General features: G+C 36.6%; 1 protein-coding gene across 1 annotated transcript in view; it reads right to left on the bottom strand.

Moving 5' to 3' along the window:
• The window catches only part of TBC1D5 (TBC1 domain family member 5), a 294,668-nt gene that overhangs the window by 112,396 nt on the left and 161,836 nt on the right, over positions 1 to 20,436 (bottom strand). Inside the window, 4 exon segments of the mRNA XM_035894107.1 lie at positions 12,608 to 12,780; positions 17,922 to 17,991; positions 18,080 to 18,130; positions 19,675 to 19,763. Of these exon segments, the coding sequence (XP_035750000.1) occupies positions 12,608 to 12,780; positions 17,922 to 17,991; positions 18,080 to 18,130; positions 19,675 to 19,763 (383 nt within the window).

The following is a 20,436-nucleotide window of genomic DNA, read 5'->3' as shown; positions in this document are numbered from 1 at the left end:
GTGGATGAAGTAAACGACCCCTGAAGACCACCGACTCAAAACACTGAGCATGCGCAGTCGGGAGGGACTTAGGGAAATGACCTCTTGAAGCTAATTTTAATACGAAGCGGGGACAGGTTGTGCCTATGTATAGACGTATTGGGAAACTTCATGTATATGTAACGCTTTGCTACATATAAACGGGGCAAGCCGCCGCGTGGAGGTGCGCACGACTTTGGTGGGACTACCCCCCCGTGCTGCCCAGCGCTAAATAAACATACCTGCTTTACAATCTTACAGGCTGGGGAGGCTGTTTCTGCACATCAGAGGTGCGTTTTTCACATCTGTTCCAAAAACTTAGGGTTTTAAAAATAATCATCACAAAAAAAGCCAATGGCGATTTTGGTTTGATACCCCCCGCCCCCAGTTCCTATTTCCACCCCTTTTACCCCTCTGGAGCCAGCCAAGGGGCCCCGTTTTGCAGACATTAGTGAAAAAACATCCATTTTGGTAATCACCTCAGAGCAATGAAGGCTCCCTGGCCCGACCACCTGTTCTCCGTTTCTTCCTACGGTGCACTACGTACACTGCTTTAAAAACATTTACGCTTAGGAAGGGTTTGCAGCCGGCCGGCGGCGCGCCCGCGCCCAGCCCTGCGCCGGGCTTCAGGCGGCGGCTGCAGAGGCACCAGGACCACCCCGGTTCAAATCCCCCCAAAGGACGGGGGAAAGGCGGGCTTTTTCGTGCTTTTACTGAATTTCCACCTTGAGCAACCCTCGTATGAATAAGCACTAAAGCCGTCCCTGAATCCCGCGCCGCTGTGAGGTCTCGCGCCTATTTCTACGCCGAGGGACGTTTAACGTCGGGCGTAGCGAGGCGTCTTCCTTGGATCTAACTAGGGATGGGCCAAGCAGCAGTGAAGAATAAACAGCGTTACAGTTGGCAAAACACCTTACTGAAGATGAAGACTTAGTTATATAGCTGAGATACAGTGCAAACATGAACTCCTCCAAGTTTCCCCCAGAAGGACTACTTGAAGTAAGATTTAAATCAACGTCACCCATGGGGATGCACACAGAGATAGCCAACTGGAGGCACTGAAGAAGTAAATTATTTTATCCAAGAAGGAAAAGATTAAAGGAAGGCAGTTCTCTAAATGCTAAAATTATTACAATATGCTAAACAAATATCTTTGCATTTGTGGTAAATACATATACATTGATATGCTCTGAATTAATGGTCAATTTAACATGCATGCTAAATTTTACGCAAAACAAGATTCTTAATTCACTTGGGTTAATAAACATAAAATTCTGATAATTACAGATACAATAATGTCATATGAGCACTTTAAACATATGCTGTGGGAATTAAATCCTGGCTATTCCTGCCCACTGAGGACCAGTTTTTAATCTTCGATGCATGATATGTAGTAATGGATTTTACGAGTTGACTTTTTTAAATTTGATGATCAGGTTAATGAAATTTATAATGATATTTTTCACACCAAGTTCAAAATAGTAGTTAACTCCTTGGCAGAGGAATTCAGATTGGACATGTAATGGATGTACCAGCAACTGCTGGTGTGAAAGGATTAATCATCATTTTAGACTTTTATTAAATTAGATAAAATGGGATAGGCATGAATCAGAATATATAACGATTAATCACTGGACTTTATTGAGTCTTTTAAAAATCTTATTTGCTCCTGAGTTGATAACTAATCTAGGCCATTCTGTACCAGTTTGACAAACTCTCCAGATAATGACTGTGACTAGAACATTAATAATACTGTCATTTAACAACAAAATATTTATTCTCCACGCAAATTAGGGTTTTTTTAACATTTGTGGATGCTAAAGGAAATACCCCCATCTTGGTGACCCCAAAACCTTGTAATTCAGCTCATTCTTTGCTCTTGAAATCTTTTGCTTTTATATATTTGCTTGGTTTTTTTGAAATTTAGGTAATGGATCCACCAGCGTGCACAGTCGACCAAAGTTTTTGGTATATCCAACTAGCATTTAATGTAAATTGTTACAATTATACACACTGGAATTGCTAGAAAATAAAAATTACTAAACTTTTGAAGTTTATTTATTGATCACACCCCAGTTAAATTACCATAAACCTCAACATCACAACAACTACTAATCCAGCTAATAGGAATTAAGGGAGATGGAAGATACATAATAAGCATCTGGGGGATATGGAATTTATCCCATGAGTGTAGTAAAGAGCTCATAATTTAAGAGTGCCAAAACCCAAGTGCATCATGAAGGTCTTTCCTCACAAGTGACATTAATTGCATATCCCACAGATGCTTATTACATATTCTATTTATACCTCCAAGAAGAAAAATATTCGTTTAAAGTTTAAAGGTTTAGTACTGCTTAAACACAATGCAACACAGCTGTCTCATGATGTCACAGGGAATATCAAAGGCTGCAGCACGGAGTCATAATGTAAGAAATAGTTTAGACAGAAGATAAATCAGGGGATGCGTTTCGGTGGGAGAGTCCCAGAGCTCAGAGGTACAGTAAAGCAGGATGTATAACAAAGTACTTTGGTTGGATATGGGATGACACCATTAAAAAGGTTTTTCTGATTAACAGTTATTGAAATAAAAAAAAGGAGAATTAAATCTTTTTCAATTCTTTTAAACAATCTTTCAATATACGTAACATGTCAAACCATTAATACTAAGATATGAATTGCTAAAGTCAAAGATGCCATTACCTTTTCTACTGTTCAGTCTATACAAATATAAGTGTGTCATCATTAACATTTCTAGATATTAAGCACATTGGCCTGTTGCAAGCTTTCTGTGGGAATTATTTCTTTTCTTCTATTGCCTGATTACTCTTTTGTGATTTCCCTCATAGATAAGTAAGACAAGAATTCTTTGATTCAAGATGTCCCATATACTTCTAGTTAACTGTATGTGGATTATCAAAAAAAAAAAAATCAACGGATATTGCCGATTTTGCATGACATTCCCATGCGTACTTGTTAGGAGAAATGGAATAAACCACAATGCCCAAGCTTAAACCCCAACAGCTCACATGACATTTATTGATGTAAGTTGTAAACAACTAAGGACTGTGTTTAGATGTTGTCTGGAATTTTGATTCAAGCACTGTAATGGTATTTAATAACATACAACATATTACACAGTTCTGCTGCTGCTACATTGCACATGTGGGTATGCGTATAGATTTATCCAAAGTATCAAAATAGTTTTTATGAACTTCTCCATCTCTGCTAATAAAAACCTGAGTTTCATTATATTATATTCTATTAATTATATTATATTATAAACTTAAAGGACAGAAAATAGGACATTTCTTTTCTCTCTCCCCTTTCTCAATACCAAGAGCAAAATAAAATATGTTGCTTGTGTGGCATTCAAAAACCACTGTATTGGACATTTTTTTCAGACTCAAAGGACCAAAAAAATTATATAAAGGTAATCGGAGAAAGCATGGTAACATTGTCCTAATTTCCAATAAGGTGACAAGAAGTATACAAAAGCAGATCATTAAAAATTACAGATGACAATGTAAAGGTCTATGAAAAAAGATGGTCTCTCATGGACTTCCCAAGCTGATGTTATATTGGGTGATGCTGTTTTGCTTCTCTGAAATTTGGGAAGAATTATTGTCCTGTTGTCAATACATTCAATACTGAATAACAAGGTCTAGGCGCATCTACTGCCTTCTTTCCTTATAAACAGTGCTATCTGGCAATACAAGGGAAGTCATCAATGGCAGTCGATATCAAGCTGCAAATGGTACATTAAGAGTGTTTTCAGAGGAAGAAAATAAAAGAGCAGCACCCTTGGCTTTCTGTAAAAATTCAAGTGTGACTCATTCATTGATTTCAAAACATGTATTTGAAACCAGCTCCTACTCTTGTCTGCTTTTGTTCTTTTTCACTAGGAAATTCTATTTTGCAGTGTTGTGTACAGATTTTCTCTTCTTGCCAAAATGTGTGGGGCCTTCATGCTAAGTTATGTAACTTAACCCTTTAAGGCCTCGTGTTATTACATTCAGTACGAGGGGTGATGAAATATTCTCATTATTTTTACAGTATTACTTCGGTAAAATAATTCTATTTTTAGAAATGTTTCTCAAACATACTTTCTTATTCTTTACCTAGACAATATGCAAAAGTTACACAAAATTGTGCACCCTAATTAACAGCACTACTCTTGAGCAACCTATTCCTGTGATCTGTGTTAATGGATTTTATTCTTTGGTTATGGCTGGCTTGCCTTAATATTTCATAAGATATTTTTAAAAATTCTTGCTCCAGACCACATCAGAACCAGAAAAGATACTCAAAGCATGCACCTATTTGGAACAACATTTTTTTTTTATTGCTGAAGCTTCTATAACTCTAGCAAGATGTTGGAAAGAGGTTCACAACGTCATGTAGAACTAATATCCAGTTCACCCATTTAAAAAGTTAGGACAGTTAGTTGTATTATTTTCAGGGCAGGACGTTTTCCTGTTGCATGCATTTCCAACACCATCATCTATTTATCCAACTCAAGAACTCCCAATAAAACAACTGTCAGAGAAGACTCAGAACATATAATCCCAACTATATAGGTTGTCTGCAGAATTACCCACTTTTTTTATCTTCCCCAAACCCTTCACCTCAGCCTGTAACATTTCATTAGATTGAAGGGGGAGAGAGCACTGTCCATTGGGGTAGAAATGGCTATCCAAGAATTATGCTCAGTATCTGAAGTGGAAACGAGAGGCAGACTGACTCGACTACCTGTTGAACTATTACTTTTGTGGGGAGAAAGACCAAAAAGGAAGCATTCTTCCCAATGCTGACACTATACTGCCTTTCATTTTCCAGATTAACTGCATTCTGCTGGGCAACCAGATGCCTTTAGAGAAAATGCAGACCAGCAATATTCCTACAGGATTACTTCACTAATTTTCAACAACATTTTCATTAGGGATTCATTCAGGTTATAACTTGCTGCTAAAACTAAGGACTCAGATGAAAATGACCCCAAAGAGCTAGATGATTAACATGTTCTCCTAGGCCAAGGGAGACTCAGACTGAAGACTGTGCTATCCCTGAAGTTGACATCCCACACCTTAAGGCAGTTCACTATTTCTTTTTTTCTCAAATGCAATTCCCTGTCATTCTTCTCCCCACCCATGAAAATCCAAAATGGCCTAGTTTGTGCTGACATGGAATAACAATGAAATATTAAGAACTTTGAGGGTTTTATGAAACCTAACTCCTGTGCTTCCAACAGGCCTACATTGTGCATTTAAGCACTTCATGCTCATTTGTTTAAAGATTTCAAACAAAATTCTCTTATCTGCACTACCCACTTGATCCCAGTTGAGTTTAAGGTTGACAATATAACTTCTAAATTTTATGATTCAGGCACTACATTATGTTTACTATCTCTTGCCATCGCTGTTGTTGAGGTTCCTGTTTGTATTCTAGCAGAGGCTCCTTTTTGTGCAGCTATTTTTTATGTGCATCGAGATGATGCAAAAGAACCAAAAGATTCTCAGGGCAACCTTCTGTCTGTATTAGTCTTTAGACTATCTTTGGGTATTGGCTTTTATCTTAAGGACTGATAACAGGATGATCTTTCCCTGCTGGATGGTGCACGTGGTTCTCTTCATTACTTTATTATCATTTCTGAAGGTATATCTTCACAAGAAAACAAAGGGTGTGCTAGTAACATGTGTTTGCATGCCCATACTAACTTGAATCATATAGGCCAGGTAAGAATAAGCAGTGAGGATGAAGCACTGGTTAACCAAAACATGAATTATCCACAGGCCTGGATTCTACAGAAAATCCTCTGGTTGCTAGCAAGTGCTTAAGTCCAAAGTGCTGTATTTTGCCTATTAACATCATGTTAACATGGGAATGTTAGCACAATTTCATTTTTTAGGCATATGCTGACATAATTGCCTTCTGCAACAGTTACTTGACCTACCTATTGCCTTTTCCGCACCAATTTCCAGCATGAGTTTTCTAGACTAAGTTCTGTGTCATTGAAGGAAACAAAATGATGCACTAAATTAAACAGTACTGGTTAACCTGAACAGCTGATGTGATCTATGTATAAAGAAAGCAAAGGAGAAGTAAATACTTGATATATGCCATCTTAAATGCCTTACTAGAGTAGAACTTCTCCATTCATTGTTCAGCTTTTATAGTCGATAACTATTGACTACGAAAGTGAAAGAAAAAAAAAGACAAAGATTGCCTTCCAAACACCTGTATATATTCCTGTTAAATTCATCACAGGTTCTGGAAGATTTTTATTCTATTCAAACCCACTGGCCACTAGGCCTACTTGCATTTAATGCCCCCAGATTTTTATTTTTTTTTTAAGGATATGTGACAAAAGTCAAAATGGAAGCGTTCTTGCTTTTGTTTTTTCCATATAAAGATAATTCCCTGTACTTCATATGGGAAGCACATCACCTGCATCAAGGAGCAACATAATGACAAATCTGCATTCCATCCTCACAGCCATCCAGTACTGCTCATTATCATCTCAGCACATAATTATGCGGCAGGAGAGTAAAACTCAGATGAACACTTTTGACACCTCAACCAATCCTTCATTCTGTTTATAGAGTGGGCTTTTACGTTATGTATATGTTAAAATCTTAAGTCTAAGGTAAGACTAAAATACTATTTGTGACAGTTGGGAAAAAGGACAAAACAGAAAGTTTATCATACTATAATTTTCAACCTAATACACAGCAAGAAGCGGCGCAAAATGAAATACACAGTTTTTCAATCAACAAACCATATTTCTGGAGATACTCATCAACGAGCAACAGATATCTGTCATTTAAGAACACAAAAGGGTGAGTAGCCTCACTTCAAAACAGAAGAAAAGCAGCTTCTAGAGTTATGTGGGATTTGCTTGCTACCCAAGAATTGTCAAGTTCAAAAATTGTCTGCATTTATTTGCACAGAGCAAATCTTTTGAGTTAGTAAACCATTGCAATACAAGTGGTATGTCAACAGTAAGTGAGGCAATCCCTCTTTCCATCAAAATACTTTGTAGCTTTCTAAATTTGCTGCAGATCTGTTTTCTTCTGTCACTTAACTTTGAATTTACAGGCTGCTTCTTACAATACTTTTTTCACAATGTGAGATAGAATTTGTAGGAAAGTCTTCAGATGTCTGAGTCAGCCCCCTAAAGCTTTATCTAAAAACCCAGCAGACCGTATCTTTTCTTAATTTCTGGGACCAACAGTGGATGGTAACCTTTCTTAGAAAGGCCTGTTCACTTGGCCTTAAATCCTTAACAAGCCCCTTAACAAGCCCTCTACTGACAGACAAGCTAGGATTTATATTCCATTAAAATCTGCTTTATATGTAATGCTGTGCTTAAGTAAAACAGAAAACAATTACTGGAAATCAACAGCAATACCAGTTACTAAATTCAGATTAAATTGGTCCTGGACATTCAAATAAGAATTATTACTTTGTTCAGAAAGACTTTGTATTTGCTTAGCCTTAGCCATTGCAAGATAGTTGTTGATTTTAATAGCAAGGCCAGATTTTGGGGGTTCCCCTGCTACATGCACAATAGCTCAAAGTTGTTTTCATTGGAATTGCTGTCCAATTAATTGATGATGCTGGATTAAAATTACAGAGGAACCATAACTGCTTTGGACTATGCCATATATTATATCTCTCATTTTTCTGGTGAGGTGTGAGAATTCAAAACAAACCCAGGCATCCTGGATGACCCGTAAAGTTCTCCTTAGCAAGACTCATCTTTGATATAATTTTCTGGAGATCATGAAGATTTCTTATTGTGATGACTAGTGGGATTTTTTTTTTTTTTTCTGGATACAATGAATATGATTTGTGTTCCTTTACTGTACAGGTAAAATCCTTTAAATTCTCCCTCCAGAGACCAATATGGTTACGAAAAAGAATACTGCCTGGTACCATAATGGCATGGGAGAGAAAGTAAAACAGGTGGATGCCCCACAGCAGTGCTCATAGCAAAGCAACTAAGAATAGTAATAGTGGAGCAGCACATCTGCTGTTGACTTTGCTGTAACATAACCTTTCTAATGCTATCTTCAAATCTACACTCGTGCCTAGTTACCCTGTAACTTAGCTTGCATCCTTCTCTTCCTTTCTTTTTTTCCCCTTTGCTTCACGAGATAGGCTTCTTCCTGAAGTATAATTGTGGTATCAGCCTAAAGGGCTGAAACTGCATCTCAAATTGCAGTAGGCAGTATGTCTGTCTGATTGATCATCATAAAGCAGAGTGGCAGCGGGAGGCAAAGTCATCGGCACTGAATGTTCTAAGAAGGCCTTTTTTGTACTGAGATTAAGCTATCATGAAATATTTACGCTCACTTCTGCATGCGCTTTTACTGTCTGTTGGATATGTGCTTAGAAAGAGTTTGCTTAACCAATATAATACTGCCATCAGGGCTATGATGCAGAAGCTAGTGAGTTTATGCCAACACTTAATTTTTGTTCTTAAATAAAGCTTTTTACACTTATGCCTTGTCATTATCTTTGTGTGCATTATTTCTACACAACTGCATCATATATATTTACATGATCTGGCTGTACTTATTGCTTGCAGTTCTATGAGAATTTCAGTCAATGCAATATAATTCACTTTGAAACACTCAGTACATAAAATTAAGTAGTAATAATGAGATTATGTGGGACTTCTCCAACTGATTCATCTTTTCAATGAAATGTAGAAGTAGTCCTCTACTACAAACTACTATAAATAGAAGAAAAAGTCCTAAAATACAGATATATGAAGACTTTCCTCAAACCTTGTCCTTTCTCAAGCTGAGAGCACAACCTGCTTAATTTGCCACTGCCAACACTGGCCACCGCAGAAACTGCAGAATGGTTTTGCAATAATTATTTTGTACTTTAACATGAATTAGATGTAAGGGTCAAGGAAATTAACACTGGAATACCATTTAATCTAGGACATTAATCATTGTTAACTCATCTAATTTTACAATTAAACTGAATATTTAATCTGTCAGCCCTTCAGAGTATCCAATCTTTTCATTCAATCTAAGCATTTTTTTGTTTTTATTTAGAGAAAAGTTTATTATCAGGAAGCATGTCACTGAACTGTTAATATAATCAATTCCATTTTACTTTCAAACCATTCTCGTGCTTTATTTACAAAGTACAAAATTAGATATGATTAGATAATTATTACAGTTTGGTTAGACTGTACGCAATTTGCAGTGCTAACCAGGAATGTGAAACAATGTTATTCTGCAAAACATTATCTTAGGGTCTAAAAACAAGCTAGAGACACGGCAAATAAAGAAGACTGAAGAACGATAAGGCACAAAGCCTTTATCTCTGTATTGCTGGTTCCATTTTGGCTGATATTAATAGCAGCTGAATAATTATCACAGGGATACGCAGCGGCTGACTGCAAGTGAATGAATGTGCGGTCTCACAAGATTTCCAGCAACAGAAATTCCTGTGCTAATGCTGCTACTGTATATGACACCAACTTGAACGACCAGAGCACAGAAGCATGGCATAGCCAGGACCCTTGTATACCTTGCTATACCTAACAGCGTTCTCTTTCTGATCAGCAATGAAATGAGATAGCCAGGTAATGCAAAGTCTGATCCCAGATGCCCTCCAGACATCCACTCCCTTGAGCTAAAACTTCACAAAATGTAAACTACACAGAGAAAAGATTTCTTCTAAACTGGCAGCACCTCCCAGCATACCAGGCTCAGCCTAATGATACCATGGTTTGCAGAGGACTAACGGATGAGGAAAAAATGAAGGTTTTTCACATTGATACGGTAAAACACTATAATGAGTATACTGTTCCACAACCCCGGCATACAACATCTGCACTACTGGACAGCAACCAAAATTAATGAGTTGTACCACATGTACTGAAATGCCTCTTAAAGTTGGTCTTGTAAGCAGGCAAGCATAATTTCAAGAAGTGTGTAACCACATTTTATTTTAAAGGACAGTTTCTGAACATGGAAACGTACAACAGACTAGGGTACCTGACCTCCCAACTGAACAAGTCTCCCTAGTATCTGAAAAATAAAATGACTATTTGTAAACATCCAAGGACAAAATCAACTATATGAAAATACAAAGAGTAAGTAAGAATTGTTTCTACCTTGCCCTAGAAGGTTATGGAAGGATGCAAAGTATAAAATACTCTATTTTTAACTAAGTAAACTGCATAACTTGTTTAGGCTGTGGGAGACTGCCACTAAATACAAGCCCTTTGTGTTGATGCTTTTCACCAGGAGCGCCATAACAACTTTTGAGGGAAGTTCCCCATCTTTCTTCTACCATTTCTATATTTTTTGAGTGATATCAAGACTGACAGGTGAATATTTATTGTTGGCAAATCCAACAAACTTCAGCAAAACAATAAACTTCAACAAAAAGCTCACACGAATTCTGCACTTGGGTTATGCTTAGCAATTATTAATAACCTATTATGTTTAAGAAATGCTGTTTCTAGTTCAAGAAATGTTAAATACAGGAAAAGATCCAGCATCTGAGACTGTCAGCTGGCTCACTACTGGAAATTACTATTCTGAAGAGTTCAGACATCATTAAAGGTGAGAATAATACAACACAGTCATGTTCCTTTCCCTTTCTTGTTCTCCTGTCCTCTATATTAAATCAGAAATCAGAGAAGGATATGACCTCACAGGCAACCTACTTTCCTTTTCTGCCAATGCAGGCTCATTCTCTATGATACTATCCATTTCGGAGAGCTTTTCAAAGCCTGTCTTTAAAATATTCTGATGGTTTTTCCTTTGTTAATTTTGATATATTATTTTACAGTCTAACAGCTCCCTGTTAGTAAGGTTTTCCTGATAGTCAGCCTGAAGCTCTCTCTCATAATTCATTCCCTTAACTGTAAATTTCTTTATTCAGATTCAGTTCTATTTATGCCACACCAGACTGCACCATTCTTCTGTTATTATAATGTTATGTTTTGAGCTAAAGTCTAATTTTTCCTTTCAATTATTTCTCTTACTGAAAGGCAAAATCTTATAGTGAAGTGAATACCTACAGTACAAACAATTTTTGCCCCAAAATATCTGTTTGCAAATTTCTGAAGCTTATCTTATTTTCTGTGTTTTCATAAGCCTTCATAAAAAAGAAACACTGTCTTTTTGTTTTCCTTGATATTTACACTGCCTGCTTATTCATTACTACCCCTGAAGTTTATTAAGGATGCTTGCTTTCTCTTCCAGACTAGTGTAGATATTAAGAAAATGCACAACTCTACACTATGCAAAAAATACTGTAATATGACGATCTGTCCTCTTCATACTTTTAATAACTTAAGCTTACTTGGCTTATTCTTCCTATCCCTGTAACCCGTTCCTATATTTAAGTAAGTTTTGTAGAATTACATTTATCTTCCTAATATTTGTAAGTCTGGGACTACTACTTAAGACTTAGTTCAACTCTTCTCTTGAGGGTATACTATGTCTCAGCATTTTTTCATTTTACTATAACATCAAATTAGACTTTAATATTAAATATTGGAGTTATGGCCTGACATCTACACAGCCACCTTTTCCCTCCCTTTCTAAATTTTCTATTGAGTTGTTACATGTAATTCACAATTACATTTTGAAATTCACACCTATAAATGAAACCTTTTTTTTTTTTTCACTTAAGGCAAAGCCAACCTTATTTTAAATCATTGCAAAAAGTAAAAAAAAAAAATTAAAAGTGTCATTTTTCTGTCACTGCAACTGCACACAGAGCTTGCCAAGTGTTTAAGGAATTATCAAAATGAATCAAATGTCTAGAATTCTAGACAATGAAGGCAAAATTCCTCCTCAAACCCACAGTCAATTCACAGTTACTCATGCTTCATCCAAGTTGCATGCTCTGTATTGACCCAGACTGATTATAACAGCCCTAACTGGTTTGGATGCAGTGCTGTGCAAACATGTGGACGAGGCCACATCCAAAGTCATACCTGGCCCCAAAAACCCTCCTGGAATGGGGGTGCACAACACACAACCAGCTGAATGGATCTGAGCCAGCTTAATGGAAAATGGACTACCTGGGCAGACTCAACATACAGACACTTTATTATCCCCATATCTTAAGTTTTAACATGCCCCACCACACCTGTATTACCAGTATCCAAAACCCCATTATTGCAATAGGGAAAAAATAACCGATTCTGAATTGGTGATAAAATTAAGTAAATAAACCATTCGATGCTAATAATTTTCTCCTTCCCCACTTTGTTTCTTACTATCCCATTTCTTCTTATAGGAAAACCACAGGTACAATGCGTACTCAATTCAGTATGTACTTCATCGCTGCACTGGGAGTCTTCATCAAGTTCTCTAAGATGTAGCTGAACGGACTTTATCTGCACTGGGAATACCACTGTCACAAACACAACAGTGGGGTGTCATTTACTGTAATGCTCCCAACTGAGTAAGTTGTAAGAGATAAACAGTACTTCTTTTTAGCCCTATTCCTCTAATCCTGAATTTAAGGAAAAAAAAAAAGTCCTACGGTAGTGAATAAAACCAGAAAGAATTAAATTAAATAATGCTTTGCAGGCACTTACAGTCCATAAATCTGTGGAGCAATTTCCAATCGGTTCAGATGCATGTACAGTTCAATATCATGTTTCTTCAGCAGATGATCCTGAATTTGGTTTACCTTCGCTACAATCGCAATAGATGGGCCCAAGTCCTGTGGCCTTGCAAATGGCATAGGTGTAATCATCACATCTTTCTCCTGCAGACACAGGAAGCAGGAAAAAAAAGGAACATCCCATGAAGCCTTACTGTCTAAAGGGACTTTTTACAAAAGATTTGTTTTGTTGTAATCATTGGCTTCCAAATAAACATAAGAATATTAATAATTCATTTATTTTCCAGGAGAAGAGGAGTCTCCAGCACCCACTTCCGTGGAAGGTATTGTGGGATTCCCCTTCCCCAGGCGCGCCAACGTTCATCCCCTCGTTCTGCACGTCAATTTTTACGTGCATGCTTTACTTTTCACACTCTGACAAGGTGTTGACAGCTTTATTTTAGCTTTAATATCAGCAGACTGAGTCAGTCCAGAGCAAAGCAGATGAATGGCAACTTAGCAGAGAATATATGCCCTCAGAGGACAATAAATTGCATGCCAAAAGGGAAATAACTTATTTTCAAACAATCCTTTCCAAACAGGCTTCCCTTGCTCAGAAAATCTGGTGACTGCACATCAAAGTCTCCAGAACTTTGACAAAGCATCAGAAAACTTTTAAACCAAAAAAGAAATAGAACAGTGAGATGAACCTGAAGGTTAGAAGGTTGGACCTGATAGTTGAACCTAAAGGTTATGCAAACTATGTCATGGTCTAGAACATGACAGACACCAAGTGAAAACAGTGGAAGAGAACTACTGGAGTATTAGCATCCTTGAACCTGATACCGCTTTAAATTTGTTCTTCTTGCAAAAGAGTGAAGTATTATTGACAGAAAGAAATGCAGCAAGTAATGAATCTTACTGAATAGGAAACATGTAAAAAGGAGGGTGAGAAATAAAAAAGAACAAGTTAAACCTATCAAGAGAAAGATTGGGGAAAGGGAAATGGAGAATTAATCTGTCAGGAACAATGATAAAGTTATAAAAGAGGGAAAATTGGAACGGTAAGAAGAGAAGATTTTGCAATGACTTTGTTGCAATCTGTCATCATGGCGCTCTGACCTGAAAGCTTCGCTTAAAAAAATAGTTATTGTTTTTCTACCCTTTTGCTCAGTATATTGATAGAGAAGCATTATCAAGGTCAGAGGGTTAATACTTTCAGAAGACTTCATTATAGCTTAAACTGTTGAAAGACAAATTCCCTTGGTTCAATACAGTGAAAAGCACATTATTTTTAACATTCAATAACAAAGAAAGGTTTTTTTTGTTGTATAAACTATCCCCAAGGTTGTTTCCTATGGTTATAGCCCCTCTTCAACCCCGGTCTTTCTGTGTCAGCATTTTAAGAGGAAGGAAGAGAAGTACTCATATTTCACAATCATTTACAACATGGTTTAACATTCAAGTGGGCAGAGAACATTTAATAATTTCTATCAAAAAGCCTATTTTTTATGTTGTTCTCCTTGCTTGAAATATTTTTTCTTAATTATTCCATTTACATACTGCAGAAAATATTGTATGATGATGAGCAGTGATTTCAGGTAAAATATTTCTATTTAAGGATCTGATCGATTATAAATTGTATCTTAAAATCTGCTTAATTGTTGCTTTGCTATGGCAATTGCAGCAAAGGGACTGATCTGTCTATTACAGAGTGGTGATTTTGCCATGCTATTGTGATACCAAGACATATTCATGTAAGATGCCCTAGCAAATCACTTGACAAAAGCTCCCTCAGTCTGTCAAATAAAGCCTACTGAAATGGCACGCTTTCATTCAATATCTTTTCTGTTATACCAAACAGAAATTTAAAATAAAAAATCTAGTATCTTAGGGGCTAATAAGAAATGCTGCTATTTAAATACTGAAGTTCTTCACAGCTGTAGGTACACTGAGAAAGGCTATTTCTCCTACCTCCTTTTTAAATTATTCTATTGACTTCTTTATTGCCAAATTGGGCAGCCTTCTTTTTACCCCGATTTTTGTTTCTCAACTGTATTGCTATTTCTTATTGTTGTTTCAGACCCATTTCATTACTTTCTTAGTCACATGCTAGAATGCAAAATACTGAAAAAGGGTATCCACTAATCTCCTTCTAATTTATATAGAAAATCATCCTTAAAGTATGGTATGACAACATCGCCTTAACGTTAAATGCTATAGTAATTTTTTGCATAAACATATTGATTTATCTTTGAAACTAGTCATAAAGTCTGTAACTGTACATATTAATAGACTGTGCATGTGTTGGCACACATCTGGAGTATGAATTTTATTCTGGTTCATTCAAGCTGAGTTTAACTTCAGCTTTACCTCGGCATGCACTCATAACTCTGATGGCTCAAAAGACCTGTATTTTTAAGGTTTTCTTGATTATAGGCATAGATTCTTGTATAGAAATCTCAACATTAGAATCTTTCTACTAAGCTGAACCGGCAATATGAGAAGACTAGCTAGTTACCCAGACTAGCCTTTACATCATTAGTTGTCTGTAGGTTTAAAGCCATCTTTACAAAATCAGAAGACAAACTCTTAAACACTGGCTTAAGCATAAAAAGCTCCTGAATATCAAAACTAATGCACGCTTCCTCTTCCAGAGGAGTGCCAAAACTGGAGTTATTTGTCATGTGCAGCACCTGTGCACCTTGGCATAGGGCAGCATTGACACACTGATGGCTGTCAGACTGACTGACTAGCAACATGGCTAAGTGCATCAAATAATATATGCTGGCTTGCCATTTTTTAAAGCACGAGGTAAGTAAATAGTACCCATCAAAGTGCAGTTCATCAGCATCTCAGAAATTAACCCCATTAACAGAAATCTTCAAAGCATGACAGAATCTGTGGGGACAGCAGTTGCAATCAATAATCAATGCCTTGACTGCCCATGCCTCCTGATTTGGTGCACTCCACCAAGAAGCTCAGTGGATGAGTAGAGTACATACGATATGTCTGTGGTCTCCTCTCATGCAGTTTGGTTGAGAAAATAACAATACGTTTAGTCAGCTGAAATTGCTCCAAAAAAATCACATCAACTGATGTGAAAGAAATAGCCCAAACAGAAAGATGCTCAAAAAACCTACTACAACCAAGCCACCAAAATGTTTAACTAGAAATGACTTACAGGGCCTGTGCCTAAAGCACAGAAGCCAAGTGGGCGATATGATACTGTGCCCCTTCCCATACTCACTATACATTAAGGTGCCTCATGAGACAAAACATCCGTTTTCTTTTTGTGAGCTTCTAAGTCTTGGAAAACATTTGAGTGCATGGGTTTAGTCATCCTCTGCTAACACGAAATATAAATGATCAATCTCAAAGGCATGCAGTTCACAATAAAAAGGCAAAAGAAGGGATGGCTTAGAGATGTGTTTACAGGAGAGCATCAGGTTCACCTCTAAGAACAGTTTAAATATGGATATCAGTGAAATGCAGCTGAAAACTTCAGATCAAGTATTAGGAACAGAGTTGCCGAATCCTGCCACAAAACATTAACTACCACAACATGAACTGGAATGGCTGGCAGTCGATACTAATACAATTTATATATTCATGCATTTAGGAAACAAATGCTACAGCAGTAAAGAGAGGACATAGTACAAGTATAAACTGTGGACAGATTTCTCTCATTAACCACTAGGGAATGGAGTAGCTGGAGAAGCTCCTCTAATGGCAATTGGGAGTAATGGAACCAACTGTTAGAGGCTATAAAATGTAACATGTCTCTCAGAGCACATGCTTTCATTGCTTCCTTTGTGAAGATTCAGACTTTATTATGTAGCCAGCCCTCAAAGTCATGATTGTAAAAGGCATACGTACAAGAAAGGATTATTAAAGATTACACATGTTTGCAAAGAACAAGAACAAACAACTAGATATTAATCCATGTGCTTTGCATTGTTAATTTTTTATGCCACGGAAGGACTGGAAAGGGCAATGTAAACTTTCACCTTCTACCCAAGCACTGTAAAACTGTTAGCAGACCTAGTTATTTCCTGGAATAAAATTCAGCCTCAGATTTTACCACCTCTGTCACAGAAATTGGAACAAATACATTTGAATCCACTGAATTCTGAAAAGCTACACTCAAGAGAAACACATCTCACAGCTTTGTTGTTGGAATAAAAGTGACTATGTAATAAGTTCATAAAAATTGTATCTCATATGCTTTATCCTTAGTTACTGAGAATTATGTAAAAACCCAAATCCAAATAGTAATTTGTAACTGTAGATAGCTTAGGCCAAGATACCGATGCTCCATGTCTAATAAAATTTATACACAAATACATTTAAATACTACAAGAAAATAGAAGATTTTATGTGAGTCTTGGGTGAACACCTTTTTCTTCAACAGACAGGCAAAACTACCTCTCAAGCTAATACTCCCTAATTACAGTTTGCAAATACAGGTTTTGGTGCACACATGTGGACATCCAAACCCAACCAAATTTGTATTAATTTTTTGTTAACTCTGGATACTCACCCCATGGTCTGTGTGAAAGATGCTGAACTGAATCGAGCTGGAACTAAGTTTGGAGGACAAGTCTTTTAGGATATAATAAACTGAAAGCCTTGGCAATACCTGTAATATGGCTATGTTTTGCTAGAGCCTTCTACATACACTCCATTACACAAATCATTTTTCAGAATTAAAAAAAAAGAGAAATGCAAACAGAGAAAGAGACAGGAAGAAAGTATTTGAAGGAAATCTTGAGCAACTGACTGAGTCAAAATGGACAGAGGGAATCGTCCCTCATGCCATGCATGAAAACAGTTACAGGCAAGGCCTAGATGGTCCCTAGATGGTTCTTGCAAAGAAGCATTTTGTAGAACCGAACTCAACACAGAAAAAGGTTTTCCATGAAAAGAAGCAACACACTAAATACAGCGGCATCTGTACAACTACACAGGGTATCTGAGGGCACAGACATTCTCTCTGAGTACCCTGAGGTCAAGCAGAAAAAAAAAGGAAGGAAACGTAATGCTTAAGTCAGAGAAAGATGCACCTTGACCTATCTATGATCAAAGTTTTGCTTTCACAGCAAATTGTCTATACTGTAACCAGCTTAAAACAATTCAAGTCTCAAGATGTTAAACACTGCCTATATTCATTTATATACCATGATGTGCACAGGTTTCGGGCACATAGATGTGCCTATGACAGGCCTTCTTTTGGATGCTACACAAGAACAACACTCATACATAGGATAATCTGTGTTTGTACAACATTTTAGAGCAATATTTACCTTCTGACTGTCATGTTCAAAAGTTGAAAACCAATGTTCTGCAGTTTTCATAAGACGTGTGAACATTGCACTGAAGGGGAAAAACCCAGAAACTTGGTGTTAAATTATGTATTACAAATAAGAACAAATTAAATGTAAAGGAAGTTGTTAAAACTTACTAGGCATCATGTTCCAGATATTCAGGATTCAAAAGAACTTTCATTTCCTCGCTGAAAAAGGCAACAGTGAACAATCCAAATGTGAATGTTTATTTTTGGTCAGCATTCTGCATGTACTATTATGTATTTATAAGCCAACTTTCATATAAAGTGCAAATGAGAAAACTAGCCTTTTTAATTAAAAAGAGCAACTCCATTGAACAAATGAAGTCTTCCCTTTTTATAAAGATCAAAAACAAATTAGCTGCCTTGTCTGCACTACAATGAAGTAACCATCTAATTATTCCAAATAACAAATTACTGAATGTCACAATGTATTATTTGAATATGCTTGATCTAGAATAATTGATTGCTGCACAATCTATCACTGTCCCAGACAAAAAAAAATATGGTTACTGGTCAAATATGCAGTATCAAAACATTAATTTATTTTGTTTTAATAGCCTGTATTTTTATTGTACTTTAACAGCAATTAATCAGTGACAGCACCTCTTTTCCATCTACTTTGCTGCTTAGCTCTACTTTTCCAGTGGGGATGGAACAGAATGCTGTGCATAACACATGGTTATTTTAAGTTACTTAGCACTGAAGAGCATCGTCTAGGTAATTTCAGGATATCTAAGGACAGAGATTGAATAAAAACACATACTTGTAAATGATCTCCATCCTTATGCTTAACTGCCTTTGGACAATCAGGTTGAGGGGTGCTAACAGAGGTTATATTATATGGTACACATAATTAAATTGGCTTTTATCCACTGCTGGACTCCAAAAGAGAGTGCAAAAAGACAAAGGAAAAGAAATGACCTAAATATCACAAGTGATACAAGAAGCAACTATTTTCTTTTCTTTTTTTTTTAAAAAAAGGCTTTACTTATAGGGCAAGAAAAAAAGCATCTGAATTTGGTTGACAGACAATCACGTGTGATGTAATATTTTATACATGGGCAAGAAAAAAAGCATCTGAATTTGGTTGACAATCACGTGTGATGTAATATTTTATACATGTGTGTGATTACATGCACACACACACGCAGTTTGAGAGAAATGGAGAATCAATAGCTAAACTTAATGTTACTACCAAGTCAAAGGATAGTCAGATATTGCAGCTACAACATTACAGGTGATGAAAGAAATATCAATCACAACAATTTGTCTACATTGATTTTTGCCTCTTTTAAGATATGAGGAAAGGGAGATGGTAACATGTCTGTTCTGTGACTGCAGTTCTCTAATCTGCCTCCTCTCTGAAATGACAAAACCTAAACCATTTCTGGCAATGAGGTGAAACAGTAGGTATGTAAGCTTTTTGATTAGGGTTTCTCTTTAGGTTTCTTGTCTTGCCTTTTTTTGCCTGCTAGTATCTGTGAAGGGGCCAACGTTTACACTTTATATTCCTCCTTGCAGACGCTGTGGTATGGAAGATGAAATAAGGACATTCCCATAACAGCATGTGGATGCAAACATTTCTGATATCAGTTTATCAATTATAAACAAAGAATTAAGGAACACATAAGTTCTAGTCCAGCCAACTTCCATTTATTTTTTTAAGGCAGCAGATTTTGAATACTATACAAATAAAACACAATGCTTGCCTTGGCTGTGCAGCTTCACTGGCATGTGAAAAAGCCTGGTGGTCGCAATGCAGGATAAAGACAATGGGAGCCAAAAGTTCATGCATACCCTAAACATAAAAGGAAACAGAAGTACATTAAGATTTTCCAGTCATATAACAGTTCATAATACATAGCATCAGGCAGTCAGCAATAATAGGTGCAGACTAACTAAAAGCAGGAACATTTACATTCTTAACAGAACAGTTTCATAATCAATGGCTTTTATCTTAAATTCTGATTAAATCCAAGTGTTTATTCTCCTATAATATATGGAAGCAAGTTATTCTGCCTTTTTCTAACACAACAGACAACAAATTGGCAATGGTAGTCAACCCTGCACCTGGCAGTTTACTCCAAGATCTATGTTCATAAATATGAATTTTATTTATGATAATTACAATCATGATCCACAGCACAAAGATCTGCAATAGGGAAAAATTACAAATTTTTAAATTATTTTTTATTTGATAATGTTCCAAAACCAGCATAGCAGTAGCCTTTAGAGAAGATAAGGGCAGCTATTTGGGAAATCAGAAAATAAAACTTACATTCCTACATGTTCCTTATATGAGAAATAAAACAGGGTTTTTGCCTTTTTTTTTTAAAGTTGCTATGTCAATTTTAAAAATAAACTCATCATAACACAATGCATAGGAGACCTGGTACTGTTCCATTACAAACTATTACTTCTATGCGCAATCTATATTAAGATACAGAAAAAATATAGAAACATGCAGAATC

Source organism: Egretta garzetta, unplaced genomic scaffold (genome assembly GCF_000687185.1).
Source record: "Egretta garzetta isolate BGI_Z169 unplaced genomic scaffold, ASM68718v1 scaffold94, whole genome shotgun sequence".
Taxonomy (NCBI): domain Eukaryota; kingdom Metazoa; phylum Chordata; class Aves; order Pelecaniformes; family Ardeidae; genus Egretta; species Egretta garzetta.
Note: the sequence above shows the minus strand (reverse complement) of the source record. Positions and strands in the feature narration are given on the sequence as shown.